General features: G+C 39.0%; 1 protein-coding gene across 33 annotated transcripts in view; it reads left to right on the top strand.

Annotated features, from left to right (window-relative positions):
• Positions 1–23720, top strand: part of TBC1D5 (TBC1 domain family member 5) — a 682585-nt gene that overhangs the window by 549499 nt on the left and 109366 nt on the right. For all 33 annotated transcript variants that reach the window (XM_016426458.2, XM_007505143.3, XM_056800296.1 and 30 more), the window contains 2 exons: positions 7358–7500; positions 21007–21113. In XM_016426458.2, coding sequence (XP_016281944.2) covers positions 7358–7500; positions 21007–21113 — 250 coding nt within the window. The remainder of the gene's footprint in view (positions 1–7357; positions 7501–21006; positions 21114–23720) is intronic.

The raw sequence follows: 23720 nt of genomic DNA, 5'->3' as shown, positions 1-23720 counted from the left end.
AGATGAAGAGCCCGCAGGAGGAGAGAGATCTAGATGAGCAGGCAAGAAAAAAGGCCAACCTAGATTATCACCAGAAGGTTGGCTACCAGATGACGAATTTTTCAGCCCCGTCTCATTAAAACTAAGCTCTTTCCTCGGAAAGAGCACCCACACTGATATAATCACCCATCCCTGGATTATTGAGCTGTACATATTTAATGATGATCCATTAATAACGTGCTCAGCGATTTACAAATCACCAAGCTTCCCAGAATTCCCATAGACACTAACTCTAAAAGAATGTAGGAGTTAAAATGTTCAAGAATTATAGAGTATTTAGAAACAATCAAGAACCTTTAACAATTATATCCCACAATCAAATTTATTTTAATTTTCCTCAATATCTACAAGAAGATGGGCACCCAAGGCCAGACTTCCCATACAGACTCTTTCCCCAGAAGGATCATGACAATTATTCTACCAAAACAGTTTCAGTCACTTGCCAAAGAGGATTCATTGCAAGCAGAAATGGGTGATAATTATTTGAATAAGAAACCTTCCTTAATAAACAGATATTGCCCTCTTAAGTAAACAGCAAATTGCTCCCAAAACAAAGATGCATTTTTAGCATTTCTAATACCATATAAAATCAAATTAGTTTTTTACATCATCCCCCACCCTACCCCACAAAAAACAGGGTTCAAATTCCCAAACTGTTAGTTATTGACTTAGGGGGAGGAAAACTGTCTTTAAAAACAGTAGCCAACTTATAGTTGGAATATTTTCTTTTGAGACAATTTGATGAGTTTAAAAGGAATTCATATCATTCGCCACAGGATCCAGCTCATGAGAAATTTTAAAAAGGACTTAATGGAAATAATTAGCTGAAGGGGGAGAACTATATCAAGCAGGTTAAACATGTTCCAGGAGCCTATATTTTGAAGAGCCTTGAGATTAATAATAAATGTGAAACTGGAACAAAATAATTTATTTTGGTTTCTCTATACCCTGGCTTTTCTCTGCAGAGCAGCTGGAACTAAATATAGGAACATTTTGTGACCCTGATTACATTGACTGTGATATTTAATTATATTTAATTTTTAGACTATTTTCACAGAAAGATCACTAAAAGAGAGAATTTCAAGAGAGCTGAATATTTTAAAAGTCCAGTGTGAAAATCCAGAGATCCTGTCAAGAAAGCCATTAGACAGCCAGGCCATCATTGTGTGTCGCGCATTCTTCATGGTGCTGATAACACAATTTTGACAGCCAATAGGTTTGATTCTGTAGTTTTAAGATGGCAAATGATTGAAAATTGTGTTTATTTGATTTCGAAAATTACATAGGAATAGAATCTAGGGACCCAAAGCAAAACTAAGGTCATTGAGCATTTATCAAATATTCGGATGCTTTGATTTTCCCATTGATCTTGTGTGTTCCACCGTGCTCTGCAGACAGCCACTCCAGTACTTTCCTGACATATCTTTTCTCTTACACTTGTGCCCATTGCTCAGTGGAGTGTGAGTAAAGACAAAGGATCAAATAGCCAGTAAAACTTAAAGGAATCATTTCTCTGTATTTCTGAAACATAGATTGCTAAAAAAAAACATTTCCCACCCCGTAGTTCTGCTTTCATGGCCCCTCACCTGACTATTGTCCGAGGCTTGCCTGCATCCCTGCCTCTAGTCAGTCCTCTGAACAGCTCCCAAAGCGATACTGACCCAGGCACTTGCGCTCTTCCTCCGCTGATGATCCTTCAATGCTCATCTGTGTAAAGGTGACGTTCCAGCCCATCTACCCAGCCCCTGCTTCAGGCCAGGAGCTCGCTCGCCTTCTCACACCCAGATTCTCCGTCCGTTACTGAATGAATCGATAGATGTGGGCCTTGGTGCGCCGGGGTGCCCAGATTCCACTTCCCTTTTTACCTGACCCCCCATTCCCCTTCCATGCACGCTTAGGTCCCAGCCAGCTTAGACTGATCTTTCCTCATTTACCCCAGAGTCTCCTGCCGCTGTTCCTTTGCCCAGGTTTCTCCCCAGGACGGAAATTCATGCACGCCACACTTCGGCCATTTGAAATCATTTTCTTCCTTCAGTGCCAGCTCAGTGCCTTCTCCTCCATTAACTTTGCCTCATCTTGACAGCTGAAAGCGATCCCTCTTGTTCTCGTTTTTAATGGCATTTTTGGCCTTAACATCTTCTGCCTTGAATCCTCTTCATTTGGACCCCAGAAGAGTCCATGCTTCCCAAGGCGGGGACTTTTTTTCATCCCTGTTTCCTTACCATTTCCCAAAATGCTTTGCTAAATTGAACTGACTTGTTTGGCTTCACTTGAACTGATTACTCATTGACTAATTAATAAAAAACATATTTCCATTGGTATTTCTGTAGGACATTCAGTAACTAGTAACCTTATCCAGCAGTTACTGATTCCCTGAAGATTACAGTTTAATTATAGAAAAATCTTAGATAGTGATAAGCATTCAAACATGGAAGGAGTACCATCCTTGAATGGTTTATTATTGCTTTAAAACCTCTGATGGTCTTTTTTGTTTGTGCAGATTTTAATTACTAAGTAGGTCTGGTAAAATATGAATTATTGTATTATCATGAGTGATAAAATGTACACTGTTATGAGCATTACAGTCTGCAGGTGTAACAGATGTAAAGCAAGATTAATAGTATAGAGCAATAATTAAACCACAGCTATCTAGAAAGAAAAGGGTTTAATGCTATCATTAAGTGTAACTTAAACTCTCACTAAATATTTTTAACTGCAATAAAAGCTTGTTAATTGTAGGACTAAACTCCTACATATAACTTCACTCCTTAAAGTAAGTTTTCCTTTCTATGAATGCAAGAGCCCTGAAATAATTCCTTTCTGTAATTCGCTCCATAGAGAATGGAGGTAGAATGGAATCTTTTCTTGGATTATTAGTTCTTTGAAAAATGTGCAAAGTAGGAGGGAAAACTGTGTTTATTTAAAAACTATGTCCAACTCGAAAAGAATGGATTATTTTATTGTTAGCAACATTGTTGTCTCCCTTCATAAGGCAATGTATTCTGGGAATTTTTGCCTTAATGTTCCCAAGATTTGTGACACAAGAGAAGAAATGATATTTCTCCAAGAGAATAAGCTTTTCTCTACAAGTAATTTACCAAGAATGTTTCTTTATATAAAATGTAAAGTAGCAATGCAGAAAAACTTTTAAATCTTTAAATTTTTAGTTTTAAAATCACCTCCGATTTATTTAACATTGTAAGTTTTGCCATGAACTCTTTCCCCAACTATTATATGGTTTATAGCTAAAGAGCTGAGTCTAGGTTAACTGACTTGTTCTTCATAATTCAACTAGTAAAAGCCAAGGCCAAGACTTAAATCCAGGTCTCTAAATCCAGTACCTGTTCCACTCCATCACATTGGATGTTTGGGTTTTTTAAGTACATTGAGCAAAAGCAATACTGTTATTTCCAAAGCAGTTATACTTTTACATCGTGGTGCTTGACAGTTAAAGATAAATTAATAAATAAACCAAAAAATTGGGTGCCTGCTATGTTCAAAGTACTTGATCAGAAATTAGGCATCCCAGATAAAATAAAAAATGTGATCCTGATCCTCAAGGAGTTCAGAAGTCTATTTTGGAAAATGAAATCTATAGATATAAAGCCAATTATGTACAGTCAGTGGGTAGCATATGTATAAAAGTATGAAACTAACCAAATATAAAACCATTTATATATTTGAAGATAGTGATTAGAGGAGTCTAGACAATATGAATGTAAGATGATGTACCCTAGATTTAACAGATTATTTCATGTTATCAACTTTGTTCCTATCAAACCAGCCTCTCCGATAGAGAACATGCTGTAGTCTACATTTCCCTTGATGTATAGCCTTCAAAATTCTGGGTCTCCTCCATGCACTGCCTCACTGAGGGGTTAAAGAAGAACCTGAATGGAAGTGGATGGAGTTTGATAGGGATAAATATAAAGTTCTACTGGGTGGGGGAGGGGGGAGGAATGCATAAACCAACCCTAGACACAAAAGAAGTAGCTAGATGGCTCAATGGTTTGAAAGTGGATTCAAATCTGACCTCTTCAGACTCTTCCTAGCTGTGTGACCCTGGGTAAGTCCCTCAACCACCATTGCCTAGCCCTTACCACTCTTCTGCCTTGGAACCAATACGCAGTATTGGTTCCAAAATGGAAGGTAAGAGCTTTTCTTTTTTTTAATAAAAAAAATAAACCATATGATACGGTTACCAGTTGAATGAATATACCAGTTCAATTAATATTTATCCAGCATCTACAATTTTCAAGATTCTGAGGAATACAAGTTTTCCCATCTCTAGATTCTGATTTCTTCATATGTAAAATAAAGGGATTGGATTACATGATCTTTAAGGTCATGTTGAGCTCTAAATCTATGATCTTATGATGCATAAAACATGGTCCCTATTTCTAATCATATTTCCTCCTTTTTTCCAATTTCATTATTTCTGTCCAAGATACAACCACCTTTCTAGTCATCCAGATTTGCAGTCTCAAAGTCATCTTCAACTCTTCACTGCCATTCTTTTCTCTCATCTAATCCCTCATAAATCTTGTTACTTCTGTCTCCATAATGTATGGATATCCACTGCCTCTCCATTCATCGACCTACCACCCTAGTCCTGGTCCTCATTACCTCCAATCTGGTCCAAAAGTCTCCCATTACTAGCCTTCAAAATGATTCCACTGCCTCCACTCTCCTGCAGCTGTCAAAATTATGAGAAATTAATCTCGTTATCTTAATCCATTTGGTTATTGAAAGGTGATTTTTTTTAAATTGTGAAAAACGTACTGTTTCAATAGTGGGATCAAAATTTTCTTTATATATTTTTCTGAAAATATAAATTATTTTACATGTTTAGTAAAATGTCTGATACACATAAAGCTGATTTTAATGAAATATTAATTATGTTATTAAATCATATCAAATAAGATTTATAATAAAAGGGGTTGCTAATAATTATTATCCTTGACATTTATAGGGTGCAAAGCATCTTAAATTTAGAGTTGGAAGGGACCCTTGAAGCCACCGAGTCGAACTCTTTAATTCTACATATGAGAAAATTGAGGCACAGATGTGTAACATGACCTTTCAGGGGTTACGTGATTATTAAGAGCCAGAACAGAGATTCAAGCCAGTTTGTCCAAGTCCAAACCAATCCCTTATTCCCACGTACTTACAAAGTGGTTACACTCTCTTAACTGCGTCCATGGGAAGTAACGAGTACTCTCTTTCTCTACTTAGGATCACGGCCGGGGCCACTTAGCCTGGGACAGAGAGCCAGGATGTGGCCGGCCAGGTCTCTTTCCCCACCTCTTCCTTACTATGCTGGCCTGTTTGTAAAGTGATCCTTGCAGGGTTTTCAATAGAACAGAGGGGTAAAATTTAGTTTTCTTGCCAGTCATGGGTGAATCATCAAGGACACCATTGAAATTCAGGTATAGGTGTGGGAAGCACATCCAGATCCTGCTTACAAGTGTCATACTAAAGAGACACCTTCTCTGAAGCCCAAGCTTAGTTATTGATGGCAATGCATGGAGGCTCTCCATAGGGATTACACACGCCTCCCTCTTTCCATCTCAGTAGGGTTTAGAAATCCCCTCAACACCCTCCTCCTCCCTTCTTAGAGGAAGAGGTGGCCAGTCCGGAAGTCCCCACTTGTGCCCTGATTCCATCCTCTCCTAACTGCCCGCACCTCCTGCCAGACGGGGGCTTATGCTGCCACCCCTGCTCGTCCCGTCCTCTCTGCCTCCTCCCCTGGCTGGATCCAGGCCTCTGCGGCCCTTTTGTCCCAGAGCATCGTCACCGCCCCCGGCCTAGGCGCTCCTCAGGAGCCAGGGCTGGCCTGTTGGTTTGTCTTTGGATGCTCAGCCCCGGACGCTCGTCCCGGTGGCCTTTTCTATCCATCGATCCTCAGCTCTTCCCTCGTCCCTTTCTCGTACTTCACATGCAGCAGGTCGGGTGCATTTTGTGTTCATCCCCGTCTCTTCATTCGCTCGGCGACATGTTCCTTTTTAGTCCTTTTTCTCTCTCCCCACCCGAGACAACAGCATCCCTGTGACTCACACGTACAGCCAAGCACAACATATTTCTGCATTGGACACGTGCAAAAAAAGGAAGATGTCTCCGTGCAGCCTGTCTCCGGAGACAGGAGGCTCGCCTCAGCGGTTGTAGTTGGTCCTTTGCTGGTCGGCAGCCTTGGTTACGCCCACGTCCCCCTGCATCAGCCGACTTTGGGCTTCCTAAGTTTTTCTCAAACTGTCCGATGGCTTCTGGGTGAAATTCCAAATCACTCTCTAGCCTCGGCCACCTGCTGTGAACTGAGGCCCCCGGGGCCCCTCCCTGGACTATTCAGGCGTCTCCATAGTTGTTGGCAAGAGGATATTCCCAGCATGCAGCATTCCCCTCCTGTTCAGAGGCTCTCAGGGAAAGTCCTCCCTCGAGGCCCTTCCCAGGTGTGCTGCTGGGCCCCTCCCTTCACAAAAGTCACTTCCATCCTCCTCCTCTTCACTTTCCACAAGGGAGCCGATCCAGTGCCCGGCCAGGTCCGGGAAGCCGCAGCCTCCGCCATCAGCACAGGGCATGCTCTCTGAGGGCACAGGCTTGGTATCCCCGGTGTAACACAGGGTCTGGGGCCTAGAGCTTGGTTGATGGATAGATACTGAATAGATGTTTATTGAATGAAAGGGAGTGAATGTACTCCAGATGTGAAAGTCAATCTCTATTGAACACTAACAAAATTAGACATTTAAAGGTTTTCCCTTACTCCTACTGACTTAAAAAATGGACATTTTAAATGTGTAAGGTATAGGATTCTGAAGACACTAATTTTCTTCTTTAAGACCATAATGAAATGGTAGAAGAAAGGATTTTATTCTGCTGTACAAAATAATAATGCTGGAATATTTTACCTTCAATTAAAAAATAGCATTTTAGAAGAATATGCTTTATATGAATTTCAGCATTCAGAATCTTGCGGCAAAACAAATAAAAGATTAAAGCATTCTACTAGCTAATTTCATTTTTCTGATACATATATTTATATTGAATATAGTATTTCACTTCATCCTCCCTTCTCTGTTTAGCATTTTTATAGCTATTTGTTCAGCACATACTAATAAAACTTAAAAATTAGGGCCAATCTTTGGAATTACAAAATTAATTTGAAAATCTAAAACTTAAAATGTATTCTCATTAAAGTATACGCTACATTTTTCTTCGGTTAACTAGATATCATATTTTTCTTTAGCCTATTAAATCTGCTAATTCTTTGTATTGCTCTGGTAATTAAGATTTTCTGAGGGGTTTTTGTTTGTTTTATTTTCAGACGATGGGTCCGACTACTGTTTGGACGAGAATTCCCTCTTCAGGATCTTCTGGTTGTCTGGGATGCTTTATTTGCAGACAGTATCAATTTGGGCTTAGTGGACTATGTTTTTGTAGCCATGTTACTATATATTCGAGATGCATGTGAGTATAAATCAGTTCTTCTAGCTCTAGAATGAATTAGTCTCTTTTTAAGTATTTTGCTTTTTTTAAAAACATGTTCTCTGTCTTTTACTCTATGGCTTACAGATACTTAAAATTGTGTGATCAGAAATTGATTGGCATTTTAGCTGAACATACTAAACATAATTTTTATTAGCCAGCATGTGTGTGTTGCAGTAGGTAGTATTTTGAGAAATTTCACATATTTTCTGCGCCAGGTTTCTAGAGAATACAACCTCTGGTTTAGCTGTGCTCATTACAGAGAGGGTTGAATCACATACACAAAAGAGAGTAACAGGCTTGTACAGAGCTCCACCTTCTGACAAATAGGGAGTAGCTTCTTCAAAGCTGGAAAACTGTTTCTAGCACTGACTTATTAATACCGAGAATTGGAGGCACCAAGGCTTGGCTGTCTTGCTGTTATTGTTCAACACAATCTATTTCCCATCCCAGTATGAGAGCATGTCCCTCCCCATCCCCCAAGTCAACATTCTGTGGTCTCTGATCACCAAGTAATCCATGTATCTGATCTTGAGTAATCTGATCAATTCTTTACCTGAAACAGTTTTACAGTAGACTGAAAATGATTCCCGGGGAGTTGTTTTCTGCTTTGTAATAGCAATCACTCACAAACCGAGATTAGAGAGAATTCATAAGGATAAGAATTACAGAAAGGAATTTCTCAAGGCAATCAAGAAACTGTAGGCTACAGGGGGAGAATAAAGTGGCATTTAAAATATCTTAACTTCTAGGGAGATTCCACAGCACTACACAGATAGCATGCTTGGGTGGATAAAGAACAGACCTCCGATTTCAATGCAAGTCTTGCTTATAATGCATACTTACCTTGTGATCCTGGCAAGTGACTCAACTCCTCAGTGTTGATCTGCATTGGGAGAAATTATATGTCCAGACTAAAATGAAACATTGCTAATACTAACTAATTGATTAGTTTCCCTTGAGAAACACAAACATCTATTAAAAATTCAGGTTAAAATGTATTTCCTTCTCTAAAAATGTATTTAATGAATTGAGGGGGGGGAACAGCTAGGTGGCTCAGTGTTTTGAGAGTCAGGCCTAGAGATGGTAGGTTCTGGGTTCAAATATGGCCTTAGACATTTCCTAACTGTGTGACCCTGGGCAAGTCACTTAACCCCTATTGCCTAGCTCTGACTGCTTTTCTGCCTTAGAACTAACACACGGTGTTGATGTTAAGATGAAAGGGAAGGGTTGTTGGTTTTTTTTCAATGAATTTAGATTTTTTTTTAGAAGTCCACAGAACATTCTTCTTGCAAAATAAATTTTGTACTGGGCTTTCAAATTGAACTAATTCAGGCTTTGTCAGGCTAAATTTAAAAGTTCATCATAGCATTACTATTTGTCAAGCCAAAATATTTACCAAAGGACAAAGGGATGATAATATAGAATAATGTTATTTACAGGTTTTAAGATATTAAATGCTAAACCTATCTCTCTCATTTTAAAAATGACATTCTTATAAAACACACCAAAAACAAAAAAAAACAATTATTTTCCTATAATCTCTTTTCAGTAAGAGGCTATTTTTGACAAATTTTAATGAATCAAATTGCTATTGAAATTTATTCTGAATTTTGGAAATTTTTGATAAATACCTTCTTTCTTTGTCCTTTCTCAGTTATAAACTTCACCAATGTTGCTTTTAATTAGTTGCTTTGCTGTTGTTTTATTAATTCTTACTGCATTTGAAATGATAAGTTGCTAAATCAATTATTAATCATAGAATTATTGAAATTTGAAACTGGAAAGTATTGGGGGGAATCTTCCAGTGCATTTCCGTATTTTTATCAATAGGAAAAAACAAACTCAGTGATTTTACCTGTTTTTTTCTAAAGACACATAGCCCATTAATGCCAGAACAGGAATGTAAATCCCCTGTTTCCCTGTTGAATGATTTGCTACAATTATATTGCTGCTATTAAACCACTGAGATCAGGTGGTTCTTAAAATCTGTGGGGCTGGAAGGACCACCAGAGGCCATGTTCTTCACCTCTTCATTTTAGTCTTGCCAAAGACTCAACCGGAGATGTCAGATTTAGAACAGAACCGAAAGCCTCTGAATTCAGAGCCACTGTTATCCTCCCTCCAGGGCTGCCTTTGATTTTCATCAGGTGCTCTTGAGACAGAGAAGAACGCCTGCTCTAGAGCTCAGAGAACTGGGTTCAAGTCTGCCTCCCACGCTTCCATGGTATCCTGGAGTGGGTCACTTTCACCAATTTGGGCCCCAGCTTCCCCTGTATCACGACTCAGGTTAGATTAGGTAGTCTCTGATGTTCCTTCCACCTCAAGAGCTTGGAATTCATAAAATTCTAGCTCTCATCTTCATATATAACTCGTTCAAACATAAAAGGAAAGGGGATCAAAAGCTGGTCAGCAGATATAACTGCCCAGAATTCAGAAGTGTCCTCTCTAAGCCATATCATTCTGGAGGAATCGTAGACAAGGTTTTGTTTTTTTTTTTTCAGGTTAGCCTGAAAGTTGTAGCAATTTGTTTAAAGGTGTGAGAGGCAATTAATTACATAGTGTTCAGATAGATGAAATAAAGGTGTTCATTTTACATTATAGTAAACTATCCAGAATTGCTTGTAAATCTACATCTTTGGACAACTGATTGTGCAACCACCTGATTTCCTAACAAGAATTCTTTAGCCAACAGCCTTATCCGATCTGTTGTATTGGGGGAACTAGCAAAACTAGTGATAAAAATAATATCAAATGGTTATCTTTGCATATTGGACATGTATGTGAAGATTTTTTAATGTGAGAAGTGACTGTGTTCCATAAATAAGTCAGAATAAGAATATTTTAGGAGATTTCACACATCACTAGATTATTTTTTTTAAATGACAAAGACTCAGGAAGACCATAACATAGAAGTAAAATGGGGCCAGAAATACCAAGACCAAGGAAATTACAGATATTTGCAAATAACAAAAAAGGATCCAAAAAATTCTTAAAATTTTAGTTGAGGTAGGCACCATCAGTGCCTATATTACTTCAGTCAGATTCAGTCTGTTAATTATAGGAAAATAGAATCAGTATATCAAAGTATAAAAGCGCAACTCCCAATGAAAGCCTCATGTTCTTTGTATTGAGTAAATTTACTTTTTTTCATCTTTACAGTACATTACCCTAAATCATCTCATAATTTTCATGTTTCATCATTTAATTCAAGTGACCACTGAGAGAAAAAACACAAATCAACATTTTAAATACATTTGCCTTCAGACAGTTCTGATCTGCCTTTCTTTTCTCAGACAGAAATAGAAAAATGTAATCACTTTAAATTTCTATGAAATATATTTTTAATTCAGAATTTTATAGAGACTGAAGAAGATAATTTCTCCTGGTGACTTAGATCGCATATAAGAAGGTGCAGAAATTAGTTTAGTTTAGTTTACCAAAAAAAAATGCTTGAATGAAAAAAGGACTTGAAAGGTTTTTAAATGAGCTAGAGAAAAGGCGTTTGGATCATTGTGAAATGTTTCGCTGCATGCATGTCATAAAATGAGGATACAAATGCTCGAGCTAATTACCTCATAGGATGGTGGTGACGATTCCGCTTTGTAAACTTGAAAGTGCCTTGTGATTGCACAGATCCTTAACAGTCAAATAATAGAATAATAGAATGTTGACCATTATCATCTACCTACTTTATTTTACCTTTGAAGAAACAAACTAAAAAGTTCTTAGATATTCTCAGCATAACAGCCAGATTTGTCATGTACCCTAATCTAATGCTTTTTTTTGTCCTTTTTTCAAGTAGAAATATGTTATTTTCAATTATTTTTCTAGAGAAAAATAATTTAAAATAATGTATTTGCTTTTGTAAATCTTGGACTGTATTAGGATTATAATAATAAGTTCTATGTGAGATTCATTATCAAAACAACCTTAAACATTTATGTGCAAAGTACTACAGAAAAGGAAAAATGTAGATGATGTTATTATGGCCTTCTTGAAGCTTAAAATGGATTTAGGAAGCAAGGTGACAGGTATGAGGAGGCCACATTCTCCAGAAAATACCTGTGTGCCCAGTGGTCATCCCTCCGGTGTTTTCAGGCTTGCCTGGTGCTTGGCATATATCATTTCACCCCATCCCCATAATAGTTCTGTGAGGTAAGTAATGTGATCCATGTTTTACACACCAGAAAACTGAGACCCAGAAAGATGAAATGATGTGCTCAAAGTCACCTGGTACACCAGGGTCACAGGTAGAATTAGAGCCCGCTGTTTTCTGACCCAAAGTCCAACCAGATACTCTTATTGGCTGTCCTACCCACTGCCTCCAGGACACTCTTCCCTCAATTTCTCCTTTTCAGGGATTCTGTGATACAGATATTTTCTCTCTACTAAGTACTAAATGTAACAATAAAATGAGCCTAGGTGTGTGTTACCATTTCAAAGACAGCTTCCTTTGATGATAGATTTTTTTTAATTGTGTGTTTCCCACATGCAGTGTCATTTTAGTAGCATATTATGTGATATGTAGGTTTTTATTTCACTATTTAAAACTATGTAAACCCCAATACCACAAGACTATGAAAACCAAACACAGTCCGTTATCAGTTAGTGATGATCGACTGTCCATTTTGTTTTTCAGACCCACTTTTCCCCACTTCTCTTTTGTTAAACATAGACGTTTCTTACTTGGCTGATTTTACTCTTTCCTTTCATACTGTATGAATGCTAGTGCACCTTGATGTTGTACGGCTTTTCCGGATGTCTTCTTACCCATCTCCATTCCCGCTTTGCGCTGGCTCAGTACCCCATGCCCCTTGTTTGTGTACTGGTTCAAAATTGTGTTTCGAACCTCGTGTCACATTGAAATTGCATCAATTTCGCCCTTTATCTATGTGGCCTCCCCTAAGATTTCTATTTCTGTTACTTCATTTTCTTGTTAAGAGCATTCAACATCAAGTCAGTCTGTCAAAAATACATTTATTTTAGGGGGCATCTGGGTAGCTCAGTGGATTGAGAGCCAAGCCTAGAGACGGGAGGTCCTAGGTTCAAATCTGGCCTCAGACACTTCCCAGCTGGGTGACCCTGGGCAAGTCACTTGACCCCCATGACCTCGCCTTTACCACTCTTCTGCCTTGGAGCCAATACACAGTATTGACTCCAAGATGGAAGGTAAGGGTTTAAAAAAAAATAAATTTATTTTAATTACAAACTGAATTTTATTTAACTTTTACATAGAAGCCTTTTAATTTAATTAATTTTTTTAAATTAAAGAGTGACCTTTTATCTTCTTAGTCTTTGTCAGTTTTCTTTGAACTTTAGCTATCACACTGTGATCAAAGATATTTGGTAACAAGATATTCTTCCCAAAATATATATTTTTCTACTAATTGCAATTACACTCATTTATATAAAAAATCTTAAGCTTTTTGCCTTTTGTGACATCTTATAACTCATTTTCTAGATTAATCACTAAAATTTCAACCTTCCATCTTTTTTTTCCTGGCAGAACTTTTTATACTTTGATGGTTGATCCATTTGGACTTTATTATGATGTATGGTGTAAGATGCTGTTGTAAAACTATTTTCTCTCAGATTGATTTCCAGTTTTCATAGTTCTTTAGCAAAAAAAACTCCATTTTCCCAATAGTAGTCAATTTCAGTATTCTGTGTATATATATATATATATATATGTACATATATATATACATATATTTCTATATATGGCTCATATAGTCTATTTCATTGATCTAGTTTTCTAATTTTTTCCAGTGCTAAATGGTTTTTAATAATTATGTTTTTGTAATAAATTTGAAATAGGGTAGCACCTAGCCCTGTTCATAATATATTTCTATTCACCATGCTCCTTGAAATTCCTAGCCTCTGCAAGAATTTTTTAACTTCATATCAAACTCTATAAAGTATCCCACTAGTAAATGAACTCTAATAATGATATTCTTTAGAGCAGTTTTGGTAATTTTTTTATTGGCACAGCACATTTATGAACATTCATTATTTCTCCACTTATTTTTTACTTTTTTAAAGTGTAAAAGTTGCTTTGTAATTATATTTACCTGTATTTCTTGATGTATTAACTCCAAGAGGTTTGATTTATGTTTGATTTATTATTAGAAATACATGGGGGGGGGGGTTGTGGCTCAGTAGATTGAAAGACAGGACTGGAGATGGGTGGTCCTGGATTCCAATTTGGCTTCAGATATTTCCTAGCTGTGTGACCTTGAGCAAGTCATTTAATCCCAATACTCTTCTATCTTGAAATCAGTCTTGAAATCAATATTTAGTATCAATTCTAAGACAGAAAGTAAGGGGGGGCAGTTAAGAACATGGAACTTATCTTCTTCCTGAGCTTTATTATTAAAGTACAAGATAAAGCTGATGAATTTTCATTTATTTGTTGCCTCCTGTTTATTTTACTGAATGTATTGCCTCACTTAATTTTTTTTCTTCTCCTTTTTTGCCTTGCTTATTTTCTTTCTCTCATCTTCTTGTTAAAGTTAGCATTTATAATACTTTTTCAAATAAAGGCATTGGGCCACTCTTACTTCGAGAACCCTTACCTTTTTAAGAAAGTACACATCATTATTCCTATATATTTACGAGGCTAGCTCGTGATTTCAGATACTTTTGTTCATATCAGGAAAGTCCTTTTATTCTTTTGCTTTTTACATAATTATGTATTATATTTTATCAAAGACTTTTACATGTTTGTTCGTCTAATTATATTATTTTGAGTCATAGAATTATGTTGATAGTTTTCCTGTTAAATTATTTTTGAAAATATATTAGAGCTTTTTGTTAATACTTATGTCTAATATTTTTTCATAAATATTCATTAGTAATATTGCTATTTTGATTTTCTTTGTTTGGGGTATCCTAATCCTTTGATATAGCTTAATTAATTTGGCTTTTCCTCACTCGGGCAGATTTACCATATTGTTATTTCTTTCCTGTGACCTTTTACATGAGAGATATAAGGAGGAACCTTATAATTTAAGCATCCTTTAAACTAATTTATAATTTATAATCTTCTTTAAAATCCTATTCACCGTGTGTACTATTGTCCAGTTTTTCACATTCTCCCCCAAATCAGTATTCATATTTTATTATAATCTTGAAGTTATGGTAGTTTTACCTTGAAAATAACATGCATTGTAGCTGAAAAATAAAATCAGAGATTGTGACTCAGTTGGGCTCAGTTTCACATGGAAACTATTCTTCCTTCATTTCATGTGTTTCAAATTTTGTATGATGAACATATTTTTAACTCTATCAGTTACTCCCATCTTTGCTTTGAAAAATCAGCTCTAACTATCATATGCTCTTGTTATAAAGTAATAACTGATTTCTCTTAGGGCCAGACCTTTTCTCAACTCTAGTTCACACCTCCTGGATATTTTATTAGATGGAGACCAACGTAGCTGCTTAACATTTTCCCTCTCTTTTCCCTTTGGAATACTGTATAATTTAATGAGATCATCTTTTTCCAATTGAAAAATTGATATAGGATCGTCGTTAATCTTTTTAAATAGTGTGTGTCTCAGCTTGTGAACGCCTCACCTGGTGAGGATGATCGCAAATACAGCATTTCAGTGCCTTTGCATCCCAACAAGGCCCCTGAGCCCCTGACCCCCCGGCTCCTCCAGAGCCTTCTTCCATCTTACAATGGCCTTATTCTCCTCTTCCCTCCTTCCCCCTGCCTATTCTGGAATCCGGTGCCATTGACCTTCCGGCTCTTCTTCAGACAAGACCTCTGCCTCCCACGCCAGGCACACTCTCTCCCTGCCTCCTGGGCCTGCGGCGCTCTCCCTTCTCTGTCGTCTTTTAAGTCTCCGCTAAAAGCTCACCTTCTAGCAGAAGCCTCTCCTGACACCCCTCAATGTCCCTGCCTTCTCTCTGCTGAGTGTCTCCGATTCACCCCGCAGCTCACTTGTGGGCATCTTCTCTTCTCCCCTCCACGGAGAGGGGAGCTCTCTCTCGGCTGTCTGTCCTCCGTGCCTAGCACAGTGCCTGGCTCGGAGAGGGCCTGTAATCCATGCTGACTGGCTTCCTGGCGGACCGGCCGGTGCATCGGGCGCTGTGATCGTCTCAAGTGATGCCCCAACAAGGAGATGGGAACTGCGAAAATCGGCTCCCGGGGATTTCACCCAAGCAGCTTAGTTAGATCAAGAAGGGCCCTCAGGGAAGCTGAGCCCCAGGGAGCTAGCTCACACAGGGAGCACGGGGCAGGCCAGGCATCGGCACCAGGGCAGCCCTGTTGGCCCGGAGGAGTCCGAACACGCGGGCTCGTTCTTCGGGTGCTGCTTAAGTGCAATGACAAAGCCCTCGCGAGAGCTTCCTCTCTCTCTGCTATCCTCGGAAGCCCCGGCCCGTTCTGGACGAAGAACCAAAGAGGAAGCGTGTTCTCCTCCATGCCCATCCCAAGGGGGCGCTCGTGTCCCTGCACCCCAGGGCCGAGCTGTGGAGCGCTTCTTGGCCTCCGTTTACTCCTCTGCAAACATGCAACGCCATCCTGAGGACTCCCTCAGACACTTGGTGTCTGGATGGCCCCAGCCGTATACGTGACGTGCTGGGCAAACCTCGGGGTGCGAATCCCCTGATCCGGGGTCCTCGAGAGGAGCAGCCCCTTTCAGCTCGGAGCGCGTTACAGGAAGACGCACAGGCGCGCTCTGAGAAGTGACAAGTGAATGGAGTGATTGCCCTTTGATGAGTTACTTAGCCCCGTTTTAGCAGACGAGGTGTGACTGTAATGTAATGATTTCAATTTCCATAAGCCATATACAAAAATCAGCCTCACTTTGTACTTCCGAAGGCAGATTTACACAGACCGATCACCGGCTTATAAATTTAGTGTTGAGGTTGTATTTTTTATTTCTTATATTTTAATCGTGATGAAAAAATTATGTTATCCCTACTTGGTTAACAGCTCCCTGCCAGATAGACGTAGGTGCTAATCTTTGTGACATGGTCCACTCCGCTGGGATTTTGGGGTGACCTACACAAATGCTGCCTGCCTGCCTCCATCACCCAAGTCAAAATGGGTGTATAACAGTAGTATAACCCCATAGCATTGTAGTCACCCAGGTGAGATGCCCACATACTCCTCCCATTGTACAGATGGAGCTCTTGAGACTCAGTGGGATGAGAGCATTTCTACACCCCTCTGTTCTTTCCTCCGTCACTCCGGTCACTCCTCAGTGATCAGCCTTCTTAGCCAGCATCTCAATCTGCCCACCATCTCCTCTCACCTCCACCCCCCCCCCCCTCTCTCTGGACTCCTTTTCCCATTCCACTTGCTTTCCTCTGCGCCTCCTTCTTTTGGACTAGAACCGATCCAAGGACAAAAGGATGTTGCCAGGGGGCTTCCCATTGCTGGAAGGAGTGCGTTAGCTTCTCCCATGTTCTGTCTCCATGTTTTACTTCCAGACTGTAAGAGGAGCAGGCCAGCAGAGAATACTCCTTAAAACAGTCAGGAAAAGGAGCCCAGTGCTTGGGCAGTCACTTGGCATCTCTTCCGCCTTTTCACTAGTGCATCCTTGACATTTTGTCCCATTGTCCCCATCTCTCTCTCTCTTTCTTTTTAATCCTTACCATTTGTCTTAGAATTGATACTAAGTATTAGTTGCAAGTTAGAAGAGCCGTGAGGGCAAGCATTTGGAGTTGTGACTTGCACAGAGCCAGGAAGTGTCAGAGGCCAAATTTGAACTAAGGACCTTCCATCTCCAAGTCTGGCTCTTTATCCACTGAGCCACGTAGCTGCCCCATCCCATTCCCCTCCCCTACCTTATGGCAATGTTATAACCCTAGGTGTGTGTATGGGATGTGCTGTGTGCCCCAATGTGCCAGCAGTACTGGAGCCAAGAACTCCCCCCCACCCCCAGCCTGGGTCCAGGACCCCCTCATTGGTATCTCAGAAATATTCTCTTTCGACTGATACACTGTGGCACCATTGAACATAACTGCCTTTGCTACTAGTGGCAATGCAATAATCCAGGACACTCCAGAGGAACTGATGAGAAAGATGCTCTCCACATCCAGAGAAAGAACCGTGGGAGCAGAAACCCAGAAGAGAAGCATAGGATTGATCACATAGTTCGACAGGGATAGGATTAGGGTTTTGATATTAAAAGATCACTCTACTGCGAATATGAATAACATGGAAACAGATTCTGAATGTGATACACATAAAACTCAGTGGAATTGCTCATTGGCTCCAGGAAGGGGGAGAGAGGAGGGGAGGGAAAGAACATGAATCATGTAACCATGGAAAAATATTCTAAATTAATTAAATTAAAAATAAAAAATGACCATATAGTATATTATATATAAAGCTTTCCCCATGATTTTTTATAAGATATAAAATTTTATTATTTAAAACTTTGAAATTCTTCTGAATTGGGTGTGGACATTCTGTGGAATATTAAAGGAGGACATGGTTAGGAATTTTAAGGGACAAATTGCTACACTTTATACTACTGGAATGCGTATTCCCACTAATAAAATCATACTTTTGCTAAAGAAAAAAAGATATTTTCTTTCCTTCTTCCTCTTTCATTCACTTCCCAGAAAGTCTGGAGAAAGAAGAAGAGGCACTACCAGGGCCTTGGTAATCCTGGCCTCTTCCATTCTCTTGGTGATGCTACCTCTTCTATTCCATGGGGCTCTTGTTGGTGTTCCAGGTACCCATTCCTGTCAGTGTCAGTCAGCTACTCTCCCACCTACTCTCTCTAACCCCTCAACTCCTAGTGGGGAAAAAAATCAAATAACTATTCCCCCCCCCCATTTCCCACTCCCCTACCCCTAGGGCCTCTTTGTTTTTCTTGGCTCTTTTCCATGCTAAGTTGTCCTGTTGCTCTAACAAATATAGGCAAGAAAGAAAAATAAGGTAAGAATGTTCCTCTGGTCATCAATTTTTAAATTCCCTCACTGGTCCTTCCCTGTCTACTTAAGAACTAGGTGGAGCAAGGACAAAGGTGTTTTGTTTTTGTTTTTGTTTTTGTTTTTTTCCAGCCAACAAGATAAAGGTGCAAAAAATGCCCAATATTTTAGGCTAAACGGAAGAATTTGATTAAAAGAAAGCCTTTGTAATGTTTATATTTTTTGTTAGACAATGGCAGGGAGGAGCAGAGAGGAGATTGGTATTCCCTAGCTCAAAAGAATCAGGCATCTTTTATTTGAGATCTTGAAGATGAAATATGTCATTCCTTTGGTGAAAAGCTCTGTTCGTTTAGTAAAACAGCTACTAAAAATATACAGGACCCATCAGAGATTTAAACAGTGTTTACAACAGCATTTACCTTCTTTGCTCTTTTAGAAGGTAATCCAGAAGGCCAGTTAATAAGCACTAAGAGAGGAAGCTATCACAACAGTAGTCAGGGATAAATACTCTTAAAGACTTTGTCTTTCAAAGGTATCAGGCCCCCAAAAAAGAAATCCTACCATGTAGAAAAGGATGTAATTCTGTTTTCTTCTACTTGCTGAGAGCCCAGAGATGAATAAAAGTTCTTTTACCTTCACACCAGATTCATTTCTTTGCCACCCTCTGCTTGATCACATTTAAAATTGTCATTGTGTTAGGCTATTTTATACTTGGGAGAGTTAAAATTACTAAAGATCTTTTATAAGTTCAAAACACTTTGAAATATATAAATACATATGTTAATGCACATATTAGGGTCTCAGTTGAGATGTACAGAATGAAAATCTGGCTATCTAAATAGACTACATTGATCCCGATTTCTTTTGGGATGATTTCAGTGGCTACCATTCACATGCCTCCTTTGCAGGATTTTTCCTCCTTCAATTTATTCAGTCTTACATGGCTGAAAAATAGAGGATTTAGCCCTGTTAGTAAAATAGCAAGTTTGGTCTGACCGATTTCTAATTTTGAACCGTTGAATAGTTCTTAAAAAGTAATTTTCTGATTTATGAGTTTTTTTTTTTCTGGTTGTGTGTGTACATTTGGTGCATTATCATAGTGGCATAAGAAAAATGTGAGTGAGAACCCTGTGCCATCCTTAGTATGCAAGCTTTGTGATTTGGAGGGGAGGAGGGGAACCAGGTATCCGAATAGGAACAAGAAAAACAAAAGAATGAGAAAAGAAAATGCAGAACAGATAAAGAAGGAGTAGGATAAGTGAGTGCTTTACAAATGAAAGCAGATGTATGAAATTACAAGCTGTCGGATCAGCAACAGAAATGAAGATGATAAAGTGGTTCCCTGCACAGATTATAATTATTCATTTTGCCCAGTCCTGCATCCTTTCCCCATAATCCTCATGGGGGAGGGTGAAGGAAGGTACAGCTCGAGATGCTGCTTCCAACGTGAGAGGGAAGGCTCAGAATCTAGAATGTCTCCGTAACCACAAGACAATCGTTCATTTTGCAGTTTGGATTGATCCTATTGACTTGCCAGTATTTTCTGTGCCTTCAAAAACATTTTTTTTGATTAACAGTTCTGATTGATGAAAAGGACTGTGTGATAACAAAAGTAACTGTAAAGTTCCTTTACAATTAGTATTGTTGGAGGCAGCCTGTGGTACACAAAACGAGTGTCATTAATGGGCTCAGCTTTGACAGCCGCAGCAGATGGATGGCCTGAATTTAGATGGTGCAGAAGAAATGGAGTAGTTTACAGACCTGCCTAAAAAGATATGTTTAATAATTGCACTCATAATTAGCTTGATTTTAACAAAAATGACAATCTCACAGACAGACTTAAAAGGTAACTATCATTACATTCAAAGTCTATGAGAAATACCGCCTAAGTATTCATTTAAATCTCATTTACCAGGAGAAAAGAAGTCTATTTGGGGAGATAGTTTAATAGATCTATGTTTGCAGGGGTTTCAGCAGAGTTTTGGAAGTAGTGAAACTAGAGGTATAAAGCACAAAAGCACAAAAAGGACCACAGAGCCTTGTCTATTTGATAGTTTGATCTGTATATGTAGGGCTATCCCACCCTATAAATGATATCTCCAGCCAGTAATAGAGTCAAAGGACATTTTAAAAACCATGTTATCAGTGCAAGGTGCTACTTAAATGAAGATCGGAGGGCTAGAGGAAGGGGCTGGAGCTGTGCTTTTATAGGGAAGCCCCCCCCCCTCCAGTGTAGCTCTGTACTTTTCCTGAAATGTACAGCATAGTAAGAGTCTCAGAATGCAGAGAGACCCAGTGACTCCCCTGTGGTCACACAGACAGTGGGAGTCAGAGGCATGACTAGAACTCAGGTCTTCCCTGGCTCTGGCTCCTACACCAGATGGCCTCAAGAGAGAAAATGTGTAAGAGGTAAAAACCAGGTCAATCTGGTTTATCAGCTAAAAAAGATTACTAAAATAATCTTTGAAATTGCTTTTGTTTTCTTCAGTGCTAAGAAGTCAGATATTATAAATTCAATGATGTCAAAAAAAAAAGAAGCAAAGCTTTAACCAGAATATATTTAACCGGTGCCATCTCTCTGCCTTTTTTTAGTGATCTCCAGTAACTATCAAACCTGCCTGGGACTTCTGATGCATTACCCACCAATGGGGGATGTGCATTCGCTTATCCTCAGGGCCCTTTTTCTCCGGGACCCAAAGGTAAGTCTTCCAGTGACGATACTGTTATTTGATGTTATTTACTTAATAGAGAGAATTCCTACGAAGTTTACCCTGAGTGGATGATGAGCATTTATCTAAAGTTTGTAGACCAAAAAGAGAAGCTGTCCCTGACTTTAGAGACCAAAGACACCACAATCGATTGTATTGAGGCGTGTCGCGTGAAAGGGAAGAATAAGTCTCGGGTTCCTCCACAGGGCCTGGTTCTGCTAACTGAAACAGACCATTCACAACGACCTCCCCATACAGCCACATCTCATCTCTGGCGTCCCTCACAGGGGACCATGTGCCAAAGTAGAGCCTGGAGGGCAATAGGAAGAGCAACAAACTCTATCTGGAAAACAGACCATCACTCACTATTCACATTTACTAGATACTAAAACCCGGAATTTATTTAATCCAAAGATTCTGTTTCTCTAAATCTTAGAGTTAGCAGTATTTCAAATGGATATTTAAACAGGCTCCAAAGCAGATTTGTCCTATGAAAGACGACACCATTGCACAGAAATTTTCTTTACACTTCATAGAAAAAGTGTGCTCTTTTACAACTAATGTTATATTTCTTGAAAATAAGAACATTTAATGATCTTAAAAAAAAATCTGTGAATCCTTGTTGTTTTTGAGCCAAACAAAAATATTGGATGAAGTGAAAAAGAGAGAGTGCTCAAAAACGAATACAAGGATGCCAGGCATTGGATGATAATCGCAGCCTTTGGATCTTTGGCAGACCCCCCAAAACAGTTGTGCTGGCAGCTTTAGAATTGTCTTTGAGTCAGTCTGTCAGTTGGTAATGCTGCCAAAGCCCTCTCTGAGCCACCCTGGCCTCGAAGTTCAGCGCCCTTTTAGAATCTGAAAGACTGCTTCCCTTTCAACACTCACCAGCTTCTGTCCTTGATTCAATCCTCCATTCATTCTTTTATGGATTCAAAAATATTGTTTCCGTATACTTATAGAACTTTTCTGCAGAAATATGTATTTTCGCATCATTTCTTTTACATGTAGAAATTTCTTTGGGCATCAGAAATGTAATCCCTCATGTCCTTGATACATAAGAAGTACATGTAGCTTTTGAAAGATGTAGGTGATGGCCTATGAAATCAGTCCCAAATTTATATTCCTGTATTTTGGCTGCAGATAACAATATTCATAGATATTTTGATAACGAAAATAAAGGTAGAGGAGAGATTCAATACTAAACCACCAAGTTAGAATTTCTACATGTGTGTTTTGTTGATTTAATTCAACAGCAACAGCATCATCAACAAAAAGTGTCTTAACAAAAGCCATCTCCCTTGGCAATTTGTTCCCTAGAATAATGGAATTCTCCTTCCCATGAATCACTCACCTGATGGCAGGATCCGGCATGAGTCCATCAGTATTATTACTGAATCCACGCGCTTTTTCATGTTTCTGTGACTTTAATAGAATACTTTTCATGAGCACAGAGGTAGTATGCATGTTATGACAGAGGATAATGATGTAAAATCTAAAGGCAGTAACTAAACAAAATACAATTAAATCTTCCTTTAACTGGAAAAAAATTCAGCCTGTTAACAAAGGGAATCCCCTCATTCATATTCAAATAAGAGCATCCCTGATTCCGAACCAAAATACTCGGTAGTATTACAGAGTAAAAGACCTTAAGCATTAAAGTGAAAGCCTAATCTCTAAGCTTTGGGTAAGGCACAGGGAATTAGGTAAAAGGAAATGGATTCTAATGGCTCTCTGAGAGTTAGTCCTAATGTTTGTGAAGTGCTGATGGTGTAAGCAGGATAAAAATACAAACAGGGAAACCAGGTGATATCTAGAGATCAAAAGTAGATCAAATGGCATGGGAGGCACAAAGGCTTCCATACCTATATAGGGAACGTTACCCACAGCAAATAAAGAAATGGTAACTATCAAACTAACGCTATCCCAAGAAATGGATTAGTAAATCCATTTGTTTTTAAAGTGGAATGCAATCATTCTTAATGGAATTAATTTGATGATGAAATTTTTATAGCCACATCATCTATACAGTAGAAGTGCAAGAGTTGTTGACTAAGTTTACCTTAATTTATAAGAAACCACAAGAAAAGGATGTAATTTAGCCATAAGAAACTGGCTAGGATTTACATAGCACTTTTAGGTTTATAGAGGCATTTCCAGATTTTATCTCATTTTGATTCTCCCAAAACCCTGAGAGGCAAGTGCTACTCTATCCCTATTTTACAGAAAGGTAACTGAGGCCTACAGCAATTAATTGACATAGTTAGTGTCTGAGTCCAGATTTGAACCCTGGTCTTCCTGTCTTCAGGCTCAGTGCACGAGCCGTCGTATCACCTAGCTGCCTACACATGATTTGGTTTGTTTGCATGTTCAGTCGTTGCTCATTTCAGATGACTTTGTGGACCCTTGGCAGGGAGGCATTTTCCTCTATTCTCCCCCAGAAGGCACCTGCTTATTCACCAAAAAGAAAACTTTGATGCTTTGCACAGATCTCCTCTCCATGAGTGAGATTCAGAGTATGTGCTGCTCCTCCTACCTCTGCACCATGCAAAGGGACAGTCAAGATAATAGCATTTTGCTGTGTAATAGCATACAGAT

The sequence above is a fragment of the Monodelphis domestica genome, chromosome 5 (assembly GCF_027887165.1).
Source record: "Monodelphis domestica isolate mMonDom1 chromosome 5, mMonDom1.pri, whole genome shotgun sequence".
Classification (NCBI taxonomy): domain Eukaryota; kingdom Metazoa; phylum Chordata; class Mammalia; order Didelphimorphia; family Didelphidae; genus Monodelphis; species Monodelphis domestica.
Note: the sequence above shows the minus strand (reverse complement) of the source record. Positions and strands in the feature narration are given on the sequence as shown.